Source organism: Oreochromis aureus, linkage group 12 (genome assembly GCF_013358895.1).
Source record: "Oreochromis aureus strain Israel breed Guangdong linkage group 12, ZZ_aureus, whole genome shotgun sequence".
NCBI lineage: Eukaryota > Metazoa > Chordata > Actinopteri > Cichliformes > Cichlidae > Oreochromis > Oreochromis aureus.
In genome coordinates, this window is record NC_052953.1 from 31314678 (window position 1) to 31341055 (window position 26378).

Here is a 26378-nt window from a genome sequence, read left to right on the forward strand (position 1 = left end):
TTGATGTGGAAAAAGTATTTCAGTGGCAGCACAAAGAAAACAAAACAGCAAAGCCGTCTTAAGCAGGTACACAGACATGTCAGTGAAAAGTTTGGTCCCCCTCGTGAGGTTTTAAAAAAAAGCCTAAAGTCTTAAAAACTTAGAATTGAGATTTCAAAAACAGCCAGACAAATTTTGTGACACTGAAACTTAACATTCAAACGACATTTGAACAAGCAGTACATAAACCTATATTTTCACATGCATTGCATAAGCTGGTTAAGCTGCATTACTTTGACTGCACCCCAGACGCTCAGCTGTGAAGCTAGTGGTAATGGGATCTCACATGCTGTCCAGAGTCACACGGACAGCCACTTGTGATTTTAATCAGTTAATCGTCCAGAGCCAGGTTGCACTGCACTCTCCTGGTGTTTGTAGTGGTACCACCAGAGTCAGGCTGTCCAGCTGTTAGGATGTTAGCTAGTGGATCAGTGGCAACGGGCACCTTCACTGTTCTCAAAATTAATTTTCAGCAAAAGAAGGATTTGTTTCTTATGTTATTAGACCTCATAGACCTACAAAACAACAACATAAAAGTTGACTTGCATCTAACTGCAAAGGACACTATGTGCGGAAATGTCAGTTTGTAAACTGAGGTGTCCTGGGAGCTTACCAATCACATGTGCATTGTGCCAGATGTTAAAAAAGCAGCTTCTTGGCACTGTAGACTTTTAACTGTGTTGTCAAAAAAGATCTATTTTATTGATCCAGAATATTTGGATGACTGTATCACAGATGTGTCGATTTGTGTCAAATAATGCAGCGAAGACTCTGTGTCTTTACTGTATGTGGGCTTACTGCACTTACTGTCAGTTATTTTTAGGTGCACCACAAAAAACACATGCGTGCAGGGTTTTTCCTGACTGAGAATAGATCTTTGGGGGCTGGGGGCTGCGCATGTAAGCATCAGTGCTCTGCACGGCATAAAGATTACAGTGCAGCAGATAAGTGAAATGATCTTTCAGAAGTGCATATATGCACTAAGTCTGTCTGTCCCTCTGCAGCCAGTTAAGAGTTTTGCAATTTGTCCATTCTTTATTTTAGAAGGTTTTACTCTTGATTTGGGCTTCTGAGTAAAAAAGTAAGTCAAATTTGTAACTTAAAAACTTCTTGGTCTCATGAAAAGCAAAGTAAGCGCAATGAGATGTTGCTCCAATGGCGGTGCTGTGCAGGTCGAGGTTTTTTACCTCTTTGAAAGCAGCATGATGCATGCAGCTAAGTAATGTATTCCAAGCGTGAAGACTTTTCTTTTATTCTAAAATTTGGTTGACACAACTTGTCTTCACTTTGTTTTTTTTATTTACACAAAAAAATCAATCAAATGTGTATGTTTTGACATTTAGATCATTCAAAAATGCAAAACTTTGTCCTTATACTTTATCCTTACTCGTAAAAGAGTTTATGTGCCAATTTTGGTCCTTGTATCCACCTGTGAATGATTTATCTGCTGCACTCGAGGTGCTCTGTTACAGCTTTGTCGGTTTTATAGACAAACATGTCTGTTGTGGCTGAGTAAATAGAAGTCCAGTTGACGTAACTGGTTAAAAAATGGTTTAACTGCAGTGCTCGTTATTTTCCTTTGGCTCGTGCTAATACCTCTATGGGGAAAGCAAAATGTTTCTATTCAAGGAAAAAACAAAAAATCCCTGAACAGTTGGCGTGGCTGCACATTTACCTGCACGGCCATATTTGTCTGCAATGTATCAATCCTTCAATGTAGAAAAATGTGTGTACGGAGGGCTCATGCTCCCGTCTGTTTTTGCTTTGACTTCGTTAGACTCATCCTGATGCGAAGGGAGAAGCTGGTGGCCAACCACATGGCTCGTTTAAAGGCCCGGCCACGACAGCTGGAGGTCGACCCCGAGTGTCTCCGCTGGACTCCTGTCATAGTAACAAACACCGTGGTCTCTGATGCTGATGGAGATGATGATGATGATGAGGAGGAGGAGGAGGAGGAGGAGGAACCAAAGGAAGAGACTCGCAAGGAGGTAAAGATTGCCTTTGCATTTGTGAAGATAATAAATTGGAGTCAGACTTGCTTTCTAGTGTAATAAATTTAATTGTATATTTTCTAAACAGATTAAGCCGAGTCACAAGGTCCCACAGATGTCCTGGCATGTGCGGCAAGGGAAGAAGGATGAAGACGAGGAGGAGGAAAGGAAGACCTTTCTAGGATTTCCGATTGGCCAAAGCTCTCCAATTCCCCCTCCAGTCCGATGCCCACCGCCTGTACCAGAACCACCACGACCCCCTCCGCCAACAAACGGCGAACGCAGGCCACGAGGGCGCCCGCCCAAAAACTGGCCTTGGGGTAAGGTGAAGGACAGCGCGCGGGTGGGACGGCCACCCAAAATCCGTCCAGTGGAGGATGAAGATGATGAGGATGAGGACAGGTCAGAGGGGGTAAAAACCACAGCCACTGTCAACAGCCCGCCCTCCCTTTTCTCCTTGGACAGACAAGCGGACACGACAACCTTTCACACACTCGACATGAGCAGGCACCCTTCCATAACCCCCACGCGAAGAGGCCGGCCACCGAGGAAAAAGAGAGGCCCGAAGCCCAGACTGATAGAAGGTCCTGGAGAGGGTCACCCACAGCTTCCTGTGATTCCCAGGCTGAGCGAGTCTTCTCCAGTCAGGAAGAGCCGCTTCAGTGAGAGCAGCGAAGAAGAAGAGGATGACGATGATGAAGATGACGAAGAGAGGGGATGCTCCCCTCCTATGCTCACCAAGTCAGGGCTCAAATGCAAGGTTAGACATGAATAGTTTTTCTATTTTCATCTATCATAATGATGATAATGATAATCGCAAAAGTAGCTTCCTGCTTGTGAAGTTCTCAGTTTGCTCTAAAGCTCCTTAGCACATCTTAATTCCTTGTCCCGTTTCCACCCAGAAGCCCATGAGGAAGCGCCGCTTTCGCCCGCGCAGCCACCCTCACAGCAGCGTGGTGACTGAGACCATTTCGGAGACCACGGAGGTGTTGGATGAGCCTTTTGTAGACTCTGACTCAGAGAGGCCTATGCCCAGGCTGGAGGAGGAGACTCCACTGGGTCACCCGCTGCGCCGCTACCCCCAACCGCAGTCTGCTCTGAGGTTATCTGACCCTGCGCCAAAGAGGGGCCGACTCTCCAACCTCACAGATTCGGAGGAAGATGGTGAGCAGTGATGGAATGTGCAGGACTACCCATGTATGGACTAATCGTACATACATGGGTAGGACTTTGGCAAGGCAATTCCAAAACCTTTGTGTTAGCCTGCTTTTTTTCCATTCCACAACCAGTTTTAATGTGTGTTTCTGGTTATTGCTTTGATGCTGGCATAGTTGTGTCCAAGTTTAAGGTTGTCCTGGAGATTACTGAGGTAGTCTGCCTCCTTCGTTATTCCATCCGCTCTGTTAAGCGTGCCAGTTCTCTGAAATAAACTGCAGATTTTAGTTGAGTTTTAACAGAGGCTTCTGTCTTAGATTGCAGCCTCTCAGTCCATGTCAATGTAAAACTCACCTAATGTTGGACAATGATAAAAATATTCCAGTAACTTCCCATTTATGAGAGATGACAATCCTAACGATGTCTGCATGGGGAGGGTGAAAGCTTGGGTCTTCTTCCTGGCCTTGTGACAGTGGTGACATCTCCAAGTAACTTCTACTCTGATGTACAGTTGTTTGAACTGATGATTTTGGACGAGTTACTGGCACCTACTGACATTCACTGGTTAAGATGGAGTTTAGTTATTTAGTCCCTGAAACTGTTCAGAGGAATAGTTGGAAAGCCAACACATTTATTTTCACAGCCTGATCAGAACTTTGTGCAGTAGCTGTATCTAACCACTTCATCTTCTCTCCTTTGCAGAGCTAACAACTATGCCGAAGTCTGTAGCTGCTTTGACAGCAACCCCATCAGAGACCCTTGGGGCCAACCCTGAAGTCCCAGTCAAAAAGAAGAAAGGCTGGCCCAAAGGAAAGAGCCGCAAACCACAGCACTGGAAGAAAAGAGGCAAGCCACCTGGCACAGGACCCAACCAGAGAGCAGCTGCAGACGGCCAGCCCCAAAGTGGGAATCCTCAGCAACCCAAAATCAAGATGAAGCCTGGTCGCAAGCCCCGGAGCTGGTACCTGCAGCGGGCTCAGGAGGAGGCGGACAGGCAGGAGCAGGAAAGACAAAGGTTGCTGGAGCAGCAGCAGATGGACAAAGTTCCTCAGCTGTTGCAGACGGATGACCGGAACAGCAAGCAAGTCTGCAGAACTAACACGGACAGAGACGTCAAACAAAAAGACTCTGACGAAGAAGATGACTATCTCCCTAAGCCCGTTGAACAAAAGATGCCCAGAAAGCGGGGGAGACCGCCCAAGAACCGGCAGCCACCACAACCTACCCCCAAACCACCTCCCACCTCTGACCCGGAAGAAGAGGAGGAAGATGATGATGAGGACACCGAGCGAGCCTGGGAAGAGGACAAACCTAGCCGGCCACCATCCCGTCCACTGCTTTCCCCTTCTTCCTCTTCTTCCACCTCAGGGCCCCGGGCCCCGCAGTCCCGGCCTCAGGACACGGATATGGGTGACAGAGAGGAAGACGATGATGATGAGGAAAGGGAGGAAGAGGAGTGTGGCAGCATGGGCAGTGGTGGTGGTAGCGTGAACAGGCGAGCGGCGGTCACTCCGGGTTCAGGAAGCCGGAGAAGTGACGACCACGATGCAGACGATGAGGGTGACGGACACTTAGAAGACAAGAGCAGCAGCAGTAAGAAGAGAAAAAGTCCGGACTCTGAAGACGAAGACGACGATGAAGACGAGGAGGAGGAGTCTGCTTCGCACGCAAACTCACCTCCAGTCAAAGAAGAACCCCCAGGTGTAGAGCCTTTTTTAGGCATGGAGAACAGCGTGGCCCAGGAGTATGTCAGCAAACAGGAGGAGGAAGAGGAGGAGGAGGAGGCTGAGGAAAGGGTGCAGGAGACCAAGTGCCGGCCCCCCTCAGCAGACCCTCAGCAGGAGGAGAGGAGGCGCAGAGAGCAGGAGGAGTCTGCTGCGGCGGCGGCGGCGGTGGAAACGGTCACGGCCATGTCTGTTCCTTCTGAGCCAATGGAGCTGCAGCCTCTGCACCCGGATGATAAAGACGTCACACTCTTAATGGAACCCCAGCATCCGCACTCCCACCCTCACCAGCACCCTGACTTCAAGGAGGAGCTTGGCCACCATCATCCGCACCACCCACATCACCACTCCAATGAGCTGGACCTGGAGACTATGCAGGCTGTTCAGTCCCTGACACAGGGGGAAGCCCAGGACGAGGAAACTGAGCCCCAGCCACACCACGGCGCTTACCAGGACTGTGAAGAGACCCTAGCCGCCTGCCGGACCCTGCAGAGCTACAGTCACACGGGCGAGCCTGAAGAGGAGACCCTAGCCTTAGTGGAGGAATGTGGAGCCTCCCAGCACAGCAGCCCCCTCCCTAATCCACCAGTGCCCCCGCTGCCCAGTCAGTCTGTGCGCTCTGTGAACAGCCCGGGGCTGCAATCGGGCATCGTGGATACGACACCAGCAGGACAAAGGGGTGGAACTCCTGGCCCCACCGGAGCAGGGAGCAGTGGTGGTGGCGCTGGAGGTGGCTACACACAGATCACTCCAGAGCATCCCAGTTCGCTTTCTGCCCCCTCTCAGCAGAACATGGAGACGTCGCCGATGATGGATGTGCCGTCTGTGTCGGACCACTCGCAGCAGGTGGTGGACAGTGGCTTCAGTGACCTGGGCAGCATTGAAAGCACTACAGAGAATTATGACAACCCCAGCAGCTACGACTCCACCATGGGTGGAGGGGGCAATGGAACAGGAAACGGGGGCAATGGAGGAGGAATGTCTGCTGCTGTGGTTGCCGGGGCTTCAACAGCTTCAGCGTCCTCAGCGTCCTCTTCTTCCAGCTCCGCCACCCCATCTTCCTCCTCTCAGTCCAACAGCTGCTCCTTTGTGCCAGCCCCCAGCCTCACATCTTCCACAGGAAATGCTGCATCCCAGCTAGCGATGGGCAGCTGCAGCCTGATTCAGCAAACAGGACCAGGGCCCAACAGTGGACCAGGTGCCAGCAACGTGGGCAGTGCTGTGCCCCAGCCCCCGCCTCCCCCACCGCCATCCAACACCCCCAGCTGTGGCATTAAGTCTCCTCAGAGCTGTGGTGTGATCGAGAGGCCTCCCAGCACCAACCAGCAGCAGCAGCAGCAGCAGCAATCAACAAAAAAGGTTCCTCAACAGCAGCAACAGGCGCCCAACCCTCAGCCTCCACCCTCGGCCCCGCCACCGCCACCACAGCAGGCCTTGTCCCAGTGCAGCATGGGCAATGGCTTTGCCTCCACGCCCATGATCATGGAGATTCCAGAGAGCGGAGGTGGAGGAGGGGGCCGCACCCTGTATGAGCGCATGGGTCAGGACTTTGGTACAGGGGGCTACCACCAGCCCTCGGCAACATTCAGCCTGGCCAAACTCCAGCAGCTCACCAACACCATCATGGAGCCCCACGGCATGCCCTACTCTCACTCCGCCACTGTTACCTCCTATGCCACTAGTGTTTCTCTCTCCAATCCTGGGCTGGCCCCTACACCCCACACTCCCCTTCCTCAGGGGCAGCCCACTATGACCCCACCTCCTAACCTTAGCTCTGGCTCCATGAACCTGGGCTCTCTGCAGCTGCAATGCAACATGCCCACGACCAACATTGGCCTAGGACCTCCACCGCACACACAGCGGCTACAGGGCCAGATGACTACCGTCAAAGGCCACATTTCCATTCGGTCCAAAGCCACTCAGCAGCTGGCCCCGGCCCCGCACCAGCAGCAGCTCTATAGCCGCAGCTCGGGGACCGTGGCCATGCAGGGAACGCCGCGCACGTTGGCCGTGCAGCGCGGCATGATGCCAAACCTCATGCCCACGGCACCGTATAATTCTATGAACATGACGACTCTGAACCCCATGTCAGCCAGCTACCGAATGGCTCAGCCTATGATGAACAGTGGCTATCACAGCAACCCCGCATACATGAATCAGCCAGCTCAGTACCCCATGCAGATGCAGGTGGGCATGATGGGAGGGCAGGGCTACCCACAGCAGCCTATGCAGCCCAATCACCATGGGAACATGATGTACACTGGCCCCTCCCATCACAGCTATCCAAAACAGCCACATTACATGAGCAGATGAGCAGCCAAGAAGTGAAAAAAGGAGACAGAAAGGGGCCAGAGCGTATGCTCGCTGTACTCTAAATGTCCATTAGTCCTGTTCACCCTCTCCAGTGCCTCAGAGGCACCAGTGGAGTGAAGGTGATGGGGACAGAGAGGGTCTTTGGGTTTCCTGTTTTTTGTTTTTGTTTTTTCTGTGTTGTCATTTTGTCCCTTTTTTATTTGGGCTCGTCTCCCCCTCCCCTCCCAGCTGGCTGTGTATGGGAGTATTTGGGCAGGATTTGGTGTGTACGTGGACCTCGGCCGTGCCATGGAGCTTCAGGCCAGGCCAGCACACAGGCCCAGGAGTCCACTCCTCCTCTCGACACTGAGGAGGACAGTAAGGAACGACGAAGTATGACGAGGAAAAGTCCACAGAAAAGTCCACAAGGTACAGGAGTACCTGGCCTGGTCAGACTGTGAACGGTGGTTACCGAGTATATTCAACCATGCACACAATCTTTTAATATAGGAAGCCTTACCTTGAAAAAAGAGACGATGAAACATTGCAGGTGGACTGTTGTTTTATGTTAAACATACTGTTGACCTTATTTTTGTTGTTTTGTTTGTTTGTTTGTTTGTTTGTTTTTTAATACGTGTGTGCAGTCCGACCTCCTTACATGCTTTGATCTTTATACGTGTGGCATTCTGAAATGGTGATTACACCCTCTTGCTCTCTCAGAAATGCCCAAACATCTCCGGCGCCGCTCGGCCCCATGGCTTTTCGTGAGTTCCAGAAGAGCACAGTGGAGCAGGGCCTCGGGTGTTTGAGGCGTTTGACTGTTTTCCAGAGTCTCTGTCTTCCTGGATGGACAGTGTTGTACCAAAAACACAGCAAAGACACAGAAGAGACTAGCGTGTTACTGTCATATTATATATCCATAAATGAAACAAGTAGCATTATTTTCCAGTTTGCCGCGACTCTGAAACATTTCGATGTAAATATTCTGGTACTTCCCAATATTCAGCACACACACACACAAACACACACACATATATATACATATATATATATAAATACAAACACACACTGACTAGCTGTCTCCAATTGGTGGCTAGCTCAGGAAACATTCAACTGTTTTTGTCCACACTCCACTGACAGATGGTATACAATGTCAGCCTTTTTTTTAGCAGCTTAGGGAATGCAGAACAAACGGTGGGATTTCCATGTAACTGCTTTAAGGAAAGTCGGTTAACTATAGGTGACCTCGCCTCCTTAAGTGTTAGTGACCCAAAGAGGTCGAGGAGTCTGCTTCTGAATGGTGTGTTTTTTGTAAAATTTGTTTTTTCCTTTGGTTTTTATTTGTTTTGTTTTTGTTATTGTTGTTTCTGTGCTCCCATTGGCTAAAAATATGGCAGCGGACGGTTAGCCTTTGTGAAGGTGTGCCTGAATGCCTAGCGCGAGGTTTGGCCCTGGGATTGTAGCTCGGTTATAGAAGCAGGGTCGGAGGCAAGGATCGGAGGTCCCGTAGGGTCGTGGTTGACTTTGTTGGGCCACGTACCGGTATTCTAAGTCAAAAGAGGAGTTTTCATTTGTCATACAGACCTGGCATACAAACTTTATTTGTGTGTATTCTGTTCTGTATTTACTTTTTTTGTTTCATTTCTTTTCTGAATTTTGTCAGACTGGGCAGCTTTCTTTTATGACACAAGCTGACTCTTTTTGACTTTAGAAACCTATTGTAGAGAAAATGTTTTTTCTATAATATAAAAGGAAATTCTGACATTGATATTGGTACTGTCATTTTTTTCACTTCTGTTTCAGGAAACGACAAAAAAACATATTTTTTAGCTCGCCTCTTGGGTAATAATTACTAAGAAACTCAAAATTTAAAAAAATTACCACTCACTTTTAGTGACTTTAAGATGCCTTTAACCTCTCCATTCCATCTCATCTCTAGAGTTTTTCTATCTTTGTGTAGTATATTAATGCTATTTTAAACAAAAGGACTACAAATATCTAAAGGTTACTCGGCATTCTTTTTTTTTCTTTTTTTTTTTACTTCTGTGTGTGCATAGGATGACTTCCTTACATTTAAGAGGCATGTAAAAATGAGCTCAGTATATTTCTGTCTGTTTATATTGCTTCCCTTTTTGTATCCTTTGTAATTGTACATGTTGCGTTGTATGCTAAGAGAGAGCGCAAAATAAAAAGAGGGTGGGGGGACGGGACAGCTGGGCACACAGTGAAGGTTGATTTGAGCTCAGCTGCCTCAACTCTCGACTCTGTCCCTGTATGTATTTCCATTTTTTTCCATTTTGTTTTTCTTTCTTAGCAAGTACTTTCAAAGAACTCTGTACATTTTAACATAAAATGAAAATAAATTATGTTGAGCCATTCATGTATCCTTTGAGTTTAGCCTGATTCAGTGCTGCATCACCTCAACCCCCTCACATTTTCCCAAAAAGTGGGGGGAAAAGTTACACATTCATCTTTTTTTTTAAGTATGATGGCCTTGTGCAGGTTGTGTACAGAGCAACTTTTGACAATCAACTTCAAGCAAAACAAAAGTCTGAATTTAAAAAAAAAAAAAAAAAAAAATCACACATAACATGAGCTGAACTATCAATTAGATGTTAGTCACTGCTACTTTCCACAAGTTTATAACTTCTAGATTTACTAAATTTGTCCAAAGAAAAAAATGTTCTCAATTGCTTCTAACCTATTTTTTTTTTTCTTGAAAGACCCTGTGTCAAAATCTAGATTAGATTATAAACTAAAGGTCACATTTCATTTAAAAATGGTTAAATTATCCATGTAGTGTCAAACCTAATCTTAAACCTAAAACTCATTTTAATGAAAAGTAATTGCCTGAAAGCATCTTTAGTTAGTTTGGAACTCAAAAACTGATCGTGAAGGTGAGTGGATGTTGTTAGTGACCAGTTTTTGGCTCAAGTGGAAATTGGACGAGCCGGCAGTTCTCATCTGATTGAAATACTACTGATGATAATTAAATGATCTCCGAATAATTAATTAAGTTTACCCCATAATTGGGAAGCACTGATCTTATGCTTCAACTACAAATTGCAAGTGGAAGTGCTTTGAACATGTATGGCCACTAGATGTCAATGTAGAATTAATGTTTTCTCATTGCCCAAACTGCCCAATGGGGGGTGGGAAAGCTTACTGTCTGACATGAATACAGTTGGTGAACCTCTCATCAGCAGATGTAGCTGCTAACATTTACCAAGCACTGTATTTTTCATATACTTAAAGTTTGAGCTACAACTTTCAATACAGAACTTTTACTAGTGATGTTCTGTCTACTGATTCTCTGTTCAGGTATCACAATACTCAGTGCTACATCTCTTCTAAATTGCTTCAAATTCTTCATGCTAGTTTTGCTGTTCTGATGGCACTATAAGCACATGAGTAATTTAGGCTTGAAATGACACTTGCAATATGTTATGACCCCATGTTGTGGTTTTTTCTTTAAAGGGACAAAGAAATACTCTCTTCTGGAGAACTTTAAAATGAGTGATCTGATCAGTGAATTATACATTCAGCTGGAATTTAATAGACTGAACTCATCGTTTTTGTATTCTGAAAACTCTGGACACGTCATCAGTGATGCTCCTGTGATCATTCATTTTGGGTCCTTCAACGTCAGAAATCCTCCTGTCAACTATCTGCACCATAACATCCTCCTGCTGGCAGTCAGCAGCAGTGGCCAGCCACTACTCACTGGGTCTGCCTGCCAGCTCAACCTTTCCTTCCTACTTCATATCCAATAGGAGGCTCTTTCTGCGCTCTCCCCCAGTCTTCCCAACTTCCTCCTTATTTTCTCTCCATTAGTCAACAGCTTCCACGCTGATTGGACAGGGAGACCTCTGTACTTGTCTGCCCATCTTTATGCCTACAGTCCTGCACCCGCTCTTTGTGGTGTTTCCTCTCAAATGCCTCCTTCCAGCCACCTTCTTAGGTACTTGTTAAATTTCCCTCCACCTCTTCCACCACTGTAAGTGGGACAGCCACGTCTTACACTTCCTCAGGTATCCAGATTTTTCAGTACTCTTCAGCTTTGCTTCCCCCTCAGTGCTGTGGACACGGTTGTCCCTTAGCACCTTGTCGTACCACCTTCCCAGATAATTTACGGGATTGTCCTTGATGGATGGGATGATTTTTGCCTTGCTTAAACAGATGGCACTTGCCAGTAATGTTGAGTTTCATAATGATCATCCTCCCTTATTTCTTTGGGACGTATGTAATCTTAGGCAATGTTACCACCTTATCAAGTCTGGCTAGAACCAGTCTAGTCTGCACAATGTCTGGGAAGATGTTGTGATTGTAACATCATCCATGAAGGCTCTTTTAACCTATTGTTGCACCCCTGTATCCATTGCTGGACCTCTGGGTACCTTTTCAGCTACTGTAATGATAAAGTTCATGTTCAAGATGCAGGAGACTTTTAAGGTATACTGCTGGGTTTTGGGGCTAAAACTGCTCAAGCATTTTTGTCACTTCCTGTACTTCTTTCCATGTTGGTTTGTTGGTGTTGAGAATGATGGTGGGGTTCTGCCATGCCCGTTTCTGGGTGGTTGCCAAGGGGTAGGTTTTATCAGGTCCAGTATGTGTCCTTTAAAAATTGAAGGGAAGCTGTGGTGATCTTTAATGAAATGGGCTTTACTCTTCTTCTTTTCCTTGCTCAATTTCTTTCTTCTTAGTCGGCTGAGGCATCCCTGAAGGCTGCTTCTGAGTTTATTTATGCCTTCCCTTTCCCCGGGGCACTTATTTTGTACCTCCTTTTAACACTCTTGATCCCTTTGCTTAAGTTGTTGATCTCCTTTCTTCTGTTTGGTTGTTTTAATGCCTTCATGTAGAGCTGCTCTAAAGCAGCTCAAAATCAAACAAAAGCTTTACTGAAATTTGGAATATTGACTCATATCATCTGAAACATGATAAAGAGTTACGACAGGTATATGTTACGGTTATACAGCTATATGTCTTTGCTGTGGCAAAGATGGTAGTGTTAGTTTTTTAATCTGTGTATTCGCTGCACTGTGTACACAAATTGTAATTGACATGTTATTATTAAGAATGAGCATAAGCCCAAAGTTGCTCTTGTGCATTGGTTCTTTGTTTGTCTAAATCACATTTGATAATCTTTACAGTGAACTTTAGTATAAGGCATCGCTAAGTCTCACTTTATTATGGATAAAGTATGCCTAACCCGCCTAATGGATATCAGATTGCGGGCTATTATGTGCATTTTTGTCTTTGCCTTTACAATTTCACGGTGTTTTTTTTTTTAACGTAATAATGAATAATAAGAGACAGATTATAGTGCGTTGTATTGTGGAGGCTGGTGTAGTCCCTCCTTATGTACATATTCCTATATTTGTTTGAATCGAAAAAGAGCTCCACAAGATGAAATCTGATCCTGCAAACAAAATGTCAGACCAGGTACATCTTAAAACCAATCAGCGGGTGATTTTTACTGGTGTTTACCGTTGTTCTCCCGCTATGAACCAATCACAGCCAAGTCACGAGCCACCAGTTTCCGCACTGTTGGCCTATGCCTCTATTAAGAAGGCGGGATTTTACACTTGGTCTGTCTTCTGATTGGTTCGCTCTGCTCTGCAATCCTTCCTCACATCAGGATCTGCTGCTCCACCTAACGGGAAGCAACGTCGGCTTAATCTTTCATTGAGAGAAAAAAAGGTGAAAGGCGAGACGAAAACGTCAGAAAATTGTCTTCGGTGAGTCACTTGCAATTTTAGAAATGGTTCCAGCGGCAAATTACAATTTCATTCGTCAAAAAAGCATCGTTAATTTAACGCATTTTAACCCCCTGGACCTAGTGACGGAGCTTTCTGTCATGAGACTGAAGCAGGAGGAGGGACGGATGTAGCATCTCGTAGACGTAGATGGAGGCCTTCATCTACAAGAAAGAGCTAGCTAGTTAGTCACACGCCTGTTTTTCTTAAACTTGATACTTTAGCAGTTGCAGTTGTTTTAGTTGTAGAGTTATATCCGGTTAAAACTTGATAGCTTTGCCGCATGTATAATTTATATTCAGGGGTCACATTTCTCAGCCATCGCAAGTTAGTGTTTTTTAATTTCTGAAACCCTGAACTTCGGTCTCAGCTCAGTAGATTTACTCTGTTACTTGAGCCGTTCTCTTCTATAAACTAAGCACAGTGTATAGACAGTATTATCCAGAGAGCAGAGCATGATACTCTCAGTGTCATGTGAGGTTAGGGCAGGGGTGGGCACCGAGGGCCGGTGTCCCTGCAGGTTTTACATGTGTCCTTGAACCAACACAGCTGATTTAAATGGCTAAATTATCTCCTCAACATGTCCTGATGTTCTCCAGAGGCCTGGTAACGAACTAATCATGTGATTCAGGTGTGTTGACCCAAGGTGAGATCTAAAACCTGCAGGGACACCGGCCCTCGGGGCCTGGAATTGCCCACCCCTGGGTTAGGGTCTGTCTTCGGGTATAATTCTCCATTGCGCCTGCTGCCTCACTGTCACATTTAATGCTTTACTGCGACTCTTAAATAACTTTCTTTGTCTGTTCTTTAAGTTAACAGAAGCCACAGTATGTTTGCCTTACCATTTTCTCATTTAAAAACCTCTGGTGGTCTCTTGCTTTTCCCTCCCAACAGCCTTTAGCCACAATGATCCACAGCTTGTTCCTAATTAACGCTTCAGGGGATATTTTCCTGGAGAAGCACTGGAAAAGCGTGGTCAGCCGCTCTGTGTGCGACTACTTCTTTGAGGCCCAGGAGCGAGCTACTGAGCCAGAGAATGTCCCACCAGTTATCCCCACGCCTCATCACTACCTTATCAGTGTGCTCAGGCATCACATCTACTTTGTGGCAGTCATCCAGAGTGAGGTCCCGCCGCTCTTTGTCATCGAGTTCCTGCACAGAGTCGTAGACACCTTTCAGGTTGTTCCTCCCCTCTCCTTCCCTGCATATTTCTCTCTACTTTTATCATTATTTGAAGTTAACTAAAAGTGCATATCCTGCTTGTGTGCTTTGTTCTCAGGACTATTTTGGAGTGTGTACAGAGGCGGCCATCAAAGACAATGTGGTTGTGGTCTACGAACTACTGGAGGAGATGCTGGATAACGGGTTTCCTCTGGCCACAGAGTCCAACATTCTTAAAGAACTCATTAAGCCTCCTACCATCCTCCGCACCATGGTCAACACCATCACAGGTCTTTCAATCTTTTATTTGTGCTGCTTTTAATGTTGCCTGAAATCAGGAAGTAATGCTTTGTTCATACACAGCTGAGACTTCTTTCAGTAACAATTACAATTCATCTAAATAGCACTGAATGAATTCAATTGACAGTGTGAGCCATGGCTTATGCAGGATATTACAGCAGCTGTTTGACTCTGTGTGCATGATCCTATACTGTTAATTTCTGCTTCCAGGCAGCACCAATGTGGGTGAGCAGCTCCCTACAGGCCAGCTGTCTGTAGTCCCCTGGCGGCGCACTGGGGTCAAGTACACAAACAATGAAGCTTATTTCGATGTGGTGGAGGAGATCGATGCGATTATCGATAAATCTGGTATTTCTTTTCAACTGTGTGCTGTGAAACATGTCACTGTTTGCTTGCATTATAATGCATGGGAGACACAGTAATTATTAATCAGCAGTTAATCGTAAATGAAGTAGCTCCATAGTGTAGTAGTTTGCAAATTTGCTTAACAAGTGAAAGATCTCTGGTTCATTCCCTTTGGGGCTGCATCAGGACGGGTGTAAAATCTCTGCCAAATCAAACATGCAGAGGTACCTGCCGTGGTGACCCCTTGTGAATCAGGAAGAACCTGAAAAGAGTTTCTAGTCAGTCAGTCAAAAAATGAAGAAAATGGCCAATACAATACATAAAATGTCAGCTTTACAACACAATTATTTGTACCTGCCTTCTCTTCTAACATGTTTTTTGCTTTCTGTTGTTGTCTCTGATCAACTCCACCCCCATAGGCTCCACCATCACAGCAGAAATACAGGGAGTCATTGATGCCTGCGTTAAATTGACGGGCATGCCTGATCTCACCCTCTCATTCATGGTGAGTTTCTTTTTTTTCACAAACTCTTGTTATATTTTAAGCCCGTGAACTCTCCAGACAAATAACAGATGATTACACATGGTCATAACTGTATAGCAAGCAGGGGGTTCTCCAAGGTTCAGCTTGGAAACATTTAAATCAGTGTGCTGTACATTACAATTAATATTCACAGTAAAAGTCAAACATGCAGTAACATTTACTTCCAAATATGTCATAGCCACACTGTGCACATTTTGGACCCGAGTACTGAGAGGAGCTCAGCTGCCAGAGAATGTATTTATTTTCTTTTATACGGCAGCATGCAGAGAGCTGATTTTCCAGAGTATCTGCACTTTGCTTCACAGCAATGATAAAACTTCCTGATAAAAGCTTCCTGTAATATGCAAGTAGGGCTGCACAAGTAATCACATTTTAATCTTGATTACAATTTTGGCTTCCCACAATTAGGAGTAAAAACACAGCTGTCCAACACTGAAAATGTGTGCTCTGCCAAAAGAACACAAAGCCAAAGCAAATCAAGCTCTCCAAAAATCACTCCCTGACGACGTGCCTGCATGAGCCCATCACAGCTATTTCCTGCACCACGCCATTTGACGTTTCCTCGACTAGTCTGGACAAGTAAATGTATGTTACAGTGATGTTAACAAGAGCAAATTGCTTGTGCCGAAAGCTGACAATGTTACCATGCACTTATTTTTTCCTCATTCTGTGATGTCATATTTAATTCTTTAGTTATACTCTATTTTGGGCAAAACCTTTTTTAGTACAAAGTCAAAAATTTAATCGTGCAGTTCTTTAATGCAAGACAGAAACACACTTCAGTAATCAAACTTCAGCTCAAGTGATCAGCTTCTCCCTCTCTCCCCCTGCATTGCCTCTTTTCTTCCTGTCTCTTTGTTCTTTCTGACTCTTGCCTGGAGGTCCTTGTTGAAGTCTCTAGCAAGAGTTTTTTTTTTTTTTATCATGATGTGCTTTTTGTTATCCTTTAGAATAGGGAAAAAAAATGAAACTAAGGAGGTCAAGAAAAAACATGCCCCACGAGGGCAACTAAAACGCTCTCTGAAACTCTGACGTCTGCTGACCCAAAGTCTGCTTCTCATCGTACTGAGATACACTAATGCTAACATTTGGAGCACAGAGAGGCAACCATCCAGATGTGGTAGTTCACTGTGCAGCAGATAAGACTGGATTTATAGGTAGATAAAGTTCAAATTACTTAAAATATGTTCAAAGAAATACGCTCTGATATTTGGAGGATCATTCTATTATGAATTTAATAAAAACAACAGCGTGCGATTTTGTTATTTCATTGCAACAATCTGATCGATATTATGACTGGACCTCTATTGGACTTTAAAAACTGTCAACCTCTCTGTTTATAGTGTAGCTCTGCTAGTTTTGACTAGAGGAAAGGTCAGTGTAAGTCAGACTCAACTGCGTTTTTGTTTTAGGTTACTCTCCTGCCTACTTTATTTACAAGGTTTAATTGTTGCATCCAACAGTTATGGTGTCCAACAGTTTGAAATATTCAGTGCAAATTCCTTTGAAGAGTGTCTAATCTGAACATCCACAAAAATTTAGTGAAACTTGCTGACGAAAATCCCACGTTTCATGCAGTAACATCACAACTGTGTAAAGTGTGTTGCTGGAATAAGTGCTGTATGTTCTTACAGGGTGCACTGTGTAAAAACCAAAAAGAAATGGAAAGATATTGACAGTATTTTAATGTTTTTGAAACTTCACCACTAATCATCCTGACCCACTGCATTTCTTTCGCAGAATCCACGGCTGCTGGATGATGTCAGTTTCCACCCATGTGTTCGGTTCAAGCGCTGGGAAGCCGAGCGGATCCTCTCCTTCATCCCACCTGATGGAAACTTCCGGTTGCTCTCCTACCACGTCAGCTCTCAGAAGTTAGTACTTTGCTGTGACACAGGCAACATACAACCGTTCATTTTCTAGTTCAGAATCCTGCTTTGGTTTGTGCAGTCTGTCTTACTTTCCTGTTCACCAGAGAGGGGTGTTGCAGCCCCAGCCAGTGATAGAGGGACAAAACTATTAACTGTAGTTAGTGTCCTAAAATATGAATAATTAGTTTAACTGGCTAGTAGCAACATTTAATCCCATAGTTGAGTCATTGCATATATCTAATTAGGATATAAACAGAAATACAAATCCTTAAAGTAGGATTCCACTGTCTCATAGCTGATGTTGTTTTATCACCTTTAGTTTGGTAGCCATCCCAGTGTATGTGAAACACAACATCACCTTCCGGGAGGGAAGTTCCCAGGGGCGTTTTGATTTGACCCTGGGCCCCAAACAGACGATGGGCAAGGCCGTGGAGTCGGTCCTAGTCAGCAGCCAGCTGCCCCGGGGCGTCCTCAATGCCAACCTCAACCCCTCCCAGGGAACATACACCTTTGACCCAGTCACAAAGGTAACTTTGCAGCAATTTTTATATCACAAAAACACAGATGAAGGGAAGTGTAAATAATAGAATGAATAAATATATAAACCTGAATTATCTGAATATGTTTAAGAGACAAAATATTTAATTCTGTCATCTTGGTGTATTTTTTATCTTTTTAAACCAGTTGTTGACATGGGATGTTGGCAAGATCAACCCACAGAAGCTTCCCAGTCTGAAGGGCACCATGAGCCTGCAGGCTGGAGCATCCAAACCTGATGAGAACCCCACCATCAATATTCAGTTCAAGATCCAACAGATGGCCATCTCAGGTACACACACACCATCTGAACCACATGTTCATGTACATATGACTGTTGCCTTTCAAGAATTCCTTCATTTCTTATTTGTGATCCTCGCTCTTCTTGCACTTAGTGACCGAGCTGAACATTGAATGAGATTCATAATTTCACTGTATTAATGAAAATGAGCTCCACTTTGCCTTTTAAACCACAGAAAAGTTAATTCAACCCCCACACAGTCAGGCTCAGTCTGGTCAGCTGACAACCACCTGACAGTCCCATTGTAGGGCAACAGTGAGACCGTGACCACTAGATGGCGCCACACCCATAAATAAACCTCCTTGCATGACACCAGGAAATAATTTTATTTTCAGTGAAGTATAAAAGAACCATCTTAGTTTTTCAAGTTTCACCAAGGGTTGATACATTTATGAAAATATGATGTTTTACAGTGTGACACAGAATGTAACGGTAATACTAAACTCAGAGCAAACAAAGCCTTTGGAGCTTTAGGAATCTCTTGTTGAAATCTCTGTAGAGGTTTTAGTTGAAACATCTCTAGAAGAGCCCTCCACCATCAAGCCGTCTAGCCAGATAGTTAACCCTGGTATTTGTTCTGTTCTAGTAACACATAAGTCTAATAAATTCCTGATGTATTTCTCTCCTTCATCAGGACTGAAAGTGAATCGGCTGGACATGTATGGTGAGAAATATAAACCTTTCAAAGGCATCAAGTACATGACCAAGGCTGGTAAGTTCCAGGTCCGGACTTAAAGACTGCTTCTCTGTGACAACCGGACTGAGCCACCATGAGACTAAGGGGTGATGTGATGGGAAAGAGGAGTTGGTACGTTCCCTGTGCTTATGCATTTACCCATGAAGGCTTACCAATACAAACTGGAGGCTCCTTGTAGCAGTTCTGAGTGGATCATTGCACATAGACATGGAACCTCTGTTGTAGAACTTTGCCTAAATCAGGCAAGTTTGAAGCAAGTGTCCTAAAACATTTCCAACACTGTCCTTGCTGAACTCAGACAAACCACACTAACCCAATAAAGATTTGTCCATATAATACACCGTTTACAGGATTTTCACTGACGGTGTTAACAAACCAAATCCATGTATTTAGATAAGGCTGGATTACCGGATAAATGGACCCTAGAGTATATTAAAACCGAGCTTCTCCACAAAGAAATTAGAATTAATTAGGAAGTAGTGACCTGTACATTATGCCAGGAATCTACTATTCTAGGTTCAGATTACTCTGCAAGGTAAAAGGCAGTGCTGTAGCACATTTAAGGAGTTAAATTCAAATGAAATGGCACGGACCTACAATAACGGTCTGAGCTCCATAGAGTCCCAAAGAGTTGTTACTGCCAGCGAAAATCCACACTATACTTCTTATCCTGCTGTCCAGGTTTTCATTTTTTTCCCAACACCCTGGGCCTTCTGTTTTCTGTTTATTCTGTTCTTTGTTTCTTCTTTGCCGCAGTTTGATGATATTGTCTGCAACACTGGAGTCAGCATGCTGATGTATTAGACATGTCTCTGAAACTGTCCTCAATCTTTGAAGATATATTTTTGTTTGTTTGTTTGTTTGCAAATAAGAACGATAGAGTGACTTTTTTTTTTTTTTTTTTTTTTTTAGCTATTTATTACCAGAAAGCCACGCATGTTCATCTTTTTATTCAGCTGTAATTGTGATTAATTACAGAATGTTGTCATTAAATTTCTTGGAAAATAAGGTTGATCCTGACAGTTTGGTGCTTGACCCTATGGTCCAAATACTCCAAAAATGTTATCTCAGCCTTTATAGTATGATGTGCATTTTTCTTTTTAAGTTTGTCTTTGCATACATTGTATAAACATAAGATTATGATTGTCGCCATGGAAACTGGTGAGCTGGATAAATCAATAAGAGTGTAATAAAGTGATGCATCCGTGACTCAGGGTCTCGGCTGGAATCAGCCCACCATCACATTGTGGTCTCATAAACCTGGCATGGAGAGTCATGGTTGCTACAGGTACAGTTTGGTGTTAACAGCTCAGAGTATAACGAAAACAAAAGTGTGTTAAGATATAACAGCGCGGTACCTCAGAAAAAATGCTTTGTGTTTACAGCAAAATGTTTGTGTTTCTTAAACAGCCTCCAATGGAGTGTAAAAACGGTGAAAAAAATAAAGAATTTGATGTGTTATAACCGAGCAATAACACTGATTACTCAATGTGTATAATGTGATGTTTTCCACATATGATATTGTGTTACCAGTTACAAGAGTCAAACTGTCCTTTGAAGTTATGATTCCATCCATCAATGAAGTAATTGGTTTAAGGTTGTATGTGTGCGATTACTGGAACTATTATGAGCAACCCTATATGAAGTTATTCACAGAGGAGGGGCTTAGCCCAGGATGATTGGTAACCAAAAACAGATGCCAGTTTCTCTTTTCAGTGGCTTCACTTATATAGAACAAAATTAACATTTGGCATCATATCTTCAAAGTAAATTAAGAGAAATTAGAAGACACTGGCTTAATGTCACAAGCTAATACAGATTCACACATCTGGATCCAGGGACTCTTACATTAAATAAAATTTAATGCATTGTGTGTAGGGAATATCAAGTCTTTTGGTGAAGGATTGCAGTCTTGGAGTGCGCTTTTTTTATGACAAAGTGAAATTAAAAAAATAAATGAAAGATTCTCTTGACTGCATATACAGAAAATGCATCCAGTTTTGAAGTTAACCAACATTAAATGTTGCACATACACCCAGCGTAACTATCAGACATGCTCAGCTGTAGGTGAGTTGTGGATGTAGGTTTCTAAAATATGTAAATATTTAAAAACACATTTCCATTTAAGCAAAGATAGGAGGAGTACCAATTTGTTAGATAAGATGGCAATGTTTTGTTGATCAGAAATTATTGATAAGTAATAATAATCAAACACGGTGTAACAGTCCTGTTTTTTTTCTAAATGGGATTAAAATATTATTGGGTTTTTTCATGATGTCAAAACATCTGGTTTGAAACACACTAACTGCTTCACAAGATCTTATATAAAACACCATTTTTAAAGGGAAGACTCTTTGGATTGTCTTATGGTGACTTCCACTTCCAGATGTGTGACATCAGCCCTGTGTCTTTGCTCCATCTGGCTGGACTCCAGTCCATAATTTACTTTAACCCCTCCAAAAGACAATCTACTACCTTTTCCTCCCTCTCTTCCCCCCCCCTATCGACCAGACTGAGCCGTTTAAAGTCAGTTATGTCATTTGGGTCCAACTTTGTCCTCACTCTTCTCCCTCGTGCATCGCTTTTTTAGCACGTTTCTAAACTTCTTTCTAAACCTTTTCTCTTTTCTTTTTTTATCATTTCGAATATTCACATTTTTATTTTTTTTTTCTTTCGCTTAACTTTATGTCCATTTTCAAACACTTTAAAGGCTGTCGCGACAGAGGAATATCGCGGCATTTAGTGGTAAGTTATCGCTCGCCATTATAATAATGTGGATGTTTTTCCCTCACAGCGGCGATTTTGTTTGTTTTAACAACCGAGAAACGAAAAATTCTGAGCAGCACACGTTATATGTTATATACCAAAATAACGCTTTCCAAAAAAAAAAATAAAAGTAAAAAATAAATGTGCAGCTTTGCATTAATTGTCCACAGCAGGTAAGTTTTAAACATGAATATAAATCAAAAATGTGTATTGAAGCTCGGCTAACGTGCCGATTTTGGCACCCGGGGCAATTAGCCGCGTGCCCTCGCTTACAGCCCAATCTGCGCTTTGTGTATTGAAGCCCAGATAATGGGCATTATCGTAATGTAAATCTAAGGATGCCTGTTAAGTGTTTATCTGATTGCTTTGATCGGTGTTGGCCGGCCGGGCGCCCTGCAGTGGTCCCTGTCGGTGAGCACGTGGACATACAGTAACAGTAACAACAGCAGCCTGGGTGGGGAGGGGTGCTCATTCAGACTTGACACTGACCGCAGCACATTAAAGAGACGACACAACTGCTGATTAACCACGTGCTTCTTGATTAGTTGCCGGAGCGCGTGCAGCGGCTGTGCAGCGCAGTGTTTGTAGTTTAATATCCTAGCTATGAGTCAGAGTTTATTTACACTGTTGCATGTTTACACAGATAATGGCTACTTCAATAAAACTCTTCTGCAACATTGTCACCGCTTATCAACTTCCAGCTGTTGCTTATCAGCTAACTGACAGCTACGTGAGCGACTGCCATAGTGTCCTTAAAAGGTAGTGCCACCATAATGACATTAGCTGTTATTCCAACTTCATGTTACTTTAATGTTAACTCTATGCTGCCTTGCTGCAGAGGACATCTATAGGGTTGTCTTCACACCAAATGTTATAGAAGTAATTGCTAAAACATTTACGCGGAGTAAATCCGTTTGGTAGCTTAAGGGTGCTATCTAGTTAAGGTTAGCTAGGAAACAAAGCTGCCAACTAGCAAAACTTCAAATATAAGCATACTATAAATGCCTCATAGACCTATATTTACAGGTTATAAGTAGTTTGTTTATCTTCCATAAACTCCACATTTTGCAAACTGGTGTTAGTTTTTGGCCATACTTGGATGAGAAGGCAGTATTTAGTCATCAGCTAATGCTAGCTAGTTCGGTTAGCAAGCTCTGGTCATTAACTGTACTGTTGCAATGGACAGACTCACATGTCTACTTATTAGTGCTTAGTAACAGACTAATAAAATATCAGAATTTCACTTACCAAAAGGGAAACACCACCTTTGTGAACCGTCTGTAGAATCGCTACACAGCCAATAATATTTGTCAAATAAGTGGATTAAAATGCTCCAAAAGGCACAAACAGCACAGGATCCTGCAATGCCACAGTTTAGTGAACCTCCAATTAGAGGAGGTCACGCCCCTAATCCAAGTATCCAGATGGACGAGTTGTCCAGTTATGAAATAACAGCGTTGCTATAGATTATTTATTAAAGGGGGAACTGTCCATAAGAGCCAAAAGAATGTTTGTTGTACCAGGTTGTATAAAGGCTGCTTTTTAAATCTCCGAAGGTTGTTTTTTTTATCGTGGAGTCTGGGGGGAATGACTTGCTTTTGAAGCAGTTCATCTAATGGTCTCCAGTGGCCATTAGATGAACTGCAGTTTTTTAGCATCTACACTTTACTTCTCAGTCTCAGAGGCTGTCACTTTATATCTCCCCAGAAAATCATTGTGACCTCTTTTTAAATTTCCCCACCCTTGAAGGCACTCATATATTAGAGATCATCTAAAAGTTACAATAAAGAGCACATTCATTGGAAGTAAAGTAGTTTAAGTTGCCTTTGATATGTGCTAAAAGCACCTTGTGAGCAGGCTGTGAAACCAGGCAGTAGCAAAGAAACCGTGGGTTTTCTCAGCACAATTCACTTTACTGATGGTTGACTGGAGCATGCGACTACAAGACAAAGAGGACTGTCCCTGGCTTCAACTTATCACCCCCCTCCTTTCATTCAGGGAGACATAAGCCCCCCTGTCCATGTGGGGCCTGCCATTATAACACAGTATCTTCTCAAACCGCTCACGTAGGCCTGTATGGCTATGAGCCAACTGGATGCACAGCACCGACAGCTGTGTTCAGAAACCAGACGATATCCAGACAGCAGTCAGGCTGAACTCTAATGTTGGGCATTTAATGTGAAGCCGCCAGTTGTATATAAATAAATGTGTAATAGTAGGCAATAACACATTAAGATATTTGGGCCCCACACTTTAAACCTCGCAATGAGAAATGTATGAAAACTTCTTTTTGTGTTTTGATGTTGATTTTAAATGTTTTGTCCTCTCCCTCTTTGCCTTTGTTGTCTCTGCACACTTAGACAGACCCAGGCTTCCGTACACAAAGCCATGAGTGGGCTGCCGGCCATACCACAGAGAAGCTGGGATAGATGGACTCCAGACTGGAAGTTACCACACAGATTCTCCAGGGCCATTCCTGTGACCAGCAGCACAAGCATTACATTGATAATGCCGTCTTACCTGTAGACAAAATGAGCATCAACCAAACTTGTGTAGCAGCAGCTGGTTTAATATCCGAGTTATCTTCAAAGACTAATCCAAGACAAGTTATCCATCTCCCAATCTGTTTTTAAGAGCAGCCAAATGATTATGCCATATTAGGATTTTAGCAGATGTTGCTTTTAAACTCTACTTTTTAAACTTAACTGCATGTATATATTGACTGTTTTCAGTCTTTTTAAATAATAGAACTGAACAAATATAGCAGGAGAGTCATTATGCCCAGGCCGAAGGGAGGAACGGGTCTGGCACCTGAGAATGTTTACGAGTTCCCCGCAGACATGGAGGAGGCTCAGTCTCTTCAGTTGCAAAGGAAATGCATAGAGACAACATCCCCATTAAGCAAATATATCGAAGCTGAGCACCAGGAAGCAGGACTCTTCTCTCTATCCCCATTGGACGCCTCGCTGGAAGCCACGCTTGACCTCCAGAAGAAAAGAAGAAAGAAATGTGGAGCCTGCACTCCTTGTCTCCGCAAAGAGAATTGCGGTACCTGCGCAAACTGTTTGAACCGTAAGACGGGCAAACAGATTTGCAAGCTGCGCAAATGTGAACAGCTGAAGAAGAGGCGGGACGAGTGGGAAGTGGTTGAGGTACTGAAACGCTTGTGATCTCATACAAACCGTTAGTGCTTCCAACCCATCAAATTCTGATGCTTGGTCAGGACCTATAGGGTTAGCTTAGAGTGCAGGGACTTCAGTAAAACTCCTTTAACGTCTGAAAAGGAAGCTGAAAGCCAGTATCATCACTGTTTTAGGTCACTAAAGAAATAGAAGGATGGTAAATGTGTTGATAGGAAGGAATGTTTAATCCCAAACCAAGATTTTTTTTCTTAACCCAACCTAACTTAACCTAACTGTGACAGAAAGAGCCAAGTCAGGCCAGAATTTGACTTCCTGCCTTCTGGTTGGAAGTCGTTTGATGATGCAATTAGATGAATGACCGTTGTTATTCACCATCATCTTTCAAAACTGCATTCTGAAGCCTTACCCAGCATGTGAATAAAAGATTCTACAGGGGTAAATAGTAAGGAAAAAGGATTCCTAATCAAGCATCAGTATATGACAAGTTGGGAGTGAAAACGTCTCTTAACTTGAATTATCGTAATACTGCTTATATAGGCACTGTAGATTTAGAACACCAGAAGTATCAACGTGCTTTGTGTAAAATGTTTTTTTTCTTCCTAAAGGCAGGCTGAAAAAAAATGACCACAACAATAAAATTATGGGCAAATTATCATACAAATATTATCATATCGATTAACGTCCATCCATCCGTCATCCATCCATTTCAGTGCATTTCATGGGAACGTTCATAGGACATCAAGTAGGGAAGCACAAAAACAGGGTTTTTTTTGTTTGCCTGAGAGTGTTTGCTGATTGTCTGCCTAAAAAACACCAACATCATTAGATTGCAAACTTCCATTAGTGGGTTTTCACACTGCAACCTGTTCTGCTTTTTAGCTAGAGAAGCACGAAAAAGCGAGCATTTATTACAGATCATTACATGATCACAAATGTCTTCTTAGTGATGTCCGCTCAGACGGATAGACGGAACCTTTGCTGGACTAATAAGGGACAGACAGTTGCATGGATCATGTATGCAGAGTTCATGTTAAATCAGTTACTTCAGAGGAAAAATTCCTCACAAAGTGAGTCACAATGTGCAAATCAACCTCAAATGACCCAGATATCTCGAGGTACTACATTTTATAAAGTGATGCGGCGCTCTGTATTATAACAAACAAAACAAACTGCTTGGTAGAAAAAATTCCAAAGCATTTATTTGCAAAAATTTTGACAAATTATATATATTTTGTTAATTTTAGAAGTAAAAAGAACAACTCCTGGACAACAACCCCACCTGAAACTATTCTATTGGAACTAAATTGTTCACTCTGTTTTGAGTAGTCAGAAAAGTAGAGGGGGATCTTTATCTACTTTAAATGTAGTTCCACAGTGGGAGTGTATATATGTTGTGTGTGATACCGATGGGTAATGTTGAAACCATCAAAGTTTTGCAAGTGTTGCAGTTTACATGAATATTCTCAGTAAGATAAGGCAGTGAAAAAGTCAACAAGACAGTTGAGCAGACCGAGTGGACTAACTGTGACGGTTACCCAAGATTCCGGCAGTTGCCTGTGCTTTGTCCTTTGACCTCTTGAGGTTTTCAAATGAGGGTGGGGGTTAACCTCGGGCCGTTTTTTCTATTTGTGTGTGCGTGTGTGTGTAAAGAAAGAGAGAGACAGAGTGCGGGGTTTTAAAAGTGCTCACTTGTGTGTGTTAATGGAAGTGTGCGCGTGGGACTATGTGTGTTTGTACATGCACCAGCATCTTAACC

General features: G+C 43.5%; 3 protein-coding genes across 6 annotated transcripts in view; all 3 read left to right on the plus strand.

Moving 5' to 3' along the window:
* Nucleotides 1-9577, plus strand: part of kat6a (K(lysine) acetyltransferase 6A) — a 34365-nt gene extending 24788 nt beyond the window's left edge. For both annotated transcript variants that reach the window (XM_031746201.2, XM_031746210.2), the window contains exons 14-17: nt 1817-2027; nt 2119-2790; nt 2933-3194; nt 3888-9577. In XM_031746201.2, the coding sequence (XP_031602061.2) occupies nt 1817-2027; nt 2119-2790; nt 2933-3194; nt 3888-7222 (4480 nt within the window). In that variant the 3' untranslated portion in view covers nt 7223-9577. The remainder of the gene's footprint in view (nt 1-1816; nt 2028-2118; nt 2791-2932; nt 3195-3887) is intronic.
* A 3227-nt stretch (nt 9578-12804) lies between these two features.
* Nucleotides 12805-20202, plus strand: ap3m2 (adaptor related protein complex 3 subunit mu 2). 2 transcript variants are annotated; one of them, XM_031746228.2, is made up of 9 exons: nt 12805-12939; nt 13852-14136; nt 14237-14408; nt 14629-14766; nt 15183-15268; nt 17048-17181; nt 17498-17705; nt 17863-18007; nt 18651-20202. In XM_031746228.2, the coding sequence occupies exons 2-9, from the start codon at nt 13864-13866 to the stop codon at nt 18749-18751; spliced, it is 1257 nt and encodes a 418-aa protein (XP_031602088.1). In that variant the 5' UTR covers nt 12805-12939; nt 13852-13863; the 3' UTR covers nt 18752-20202. The 2 variants fall into 2 exon arrangements, with proteins under 2 accessions (XP_031602088.1, XP_039476802.1); XM_039620868.1 differs by lacking the exon at nt 12805-12939 and adding an exon at nt 12989-13141.
* Nucleotides 20203-20575: 373 nt separating this feature from the next.
* The window catches only part of tet3 (tet methylcytosine dioxygenase 3), a 48336-nt gene continuing 42533 nt past the window's right edge, over nt 20576-26378 (plus strand). The window contains exons 1-2 of one of the 2 annotated variants that reach the window (XM_039620864.1): nt 20576-21458; nt 23840-24631. In XM_039620864.1, the coding sequence (XP_039476798.1) occupies nt 24257-24631 (375 nt within the window). In that variant the 5' untranslated portion in view covers nt 20576-21458; nt 23840-24256. Of the gene's footprint in view, nt 21459-21529; nt 21653-23839; nt 24632-26378 lie in introns of those variants that run through there. The other variant, XM_039620866.1, reaches the window with a different exon arrangement.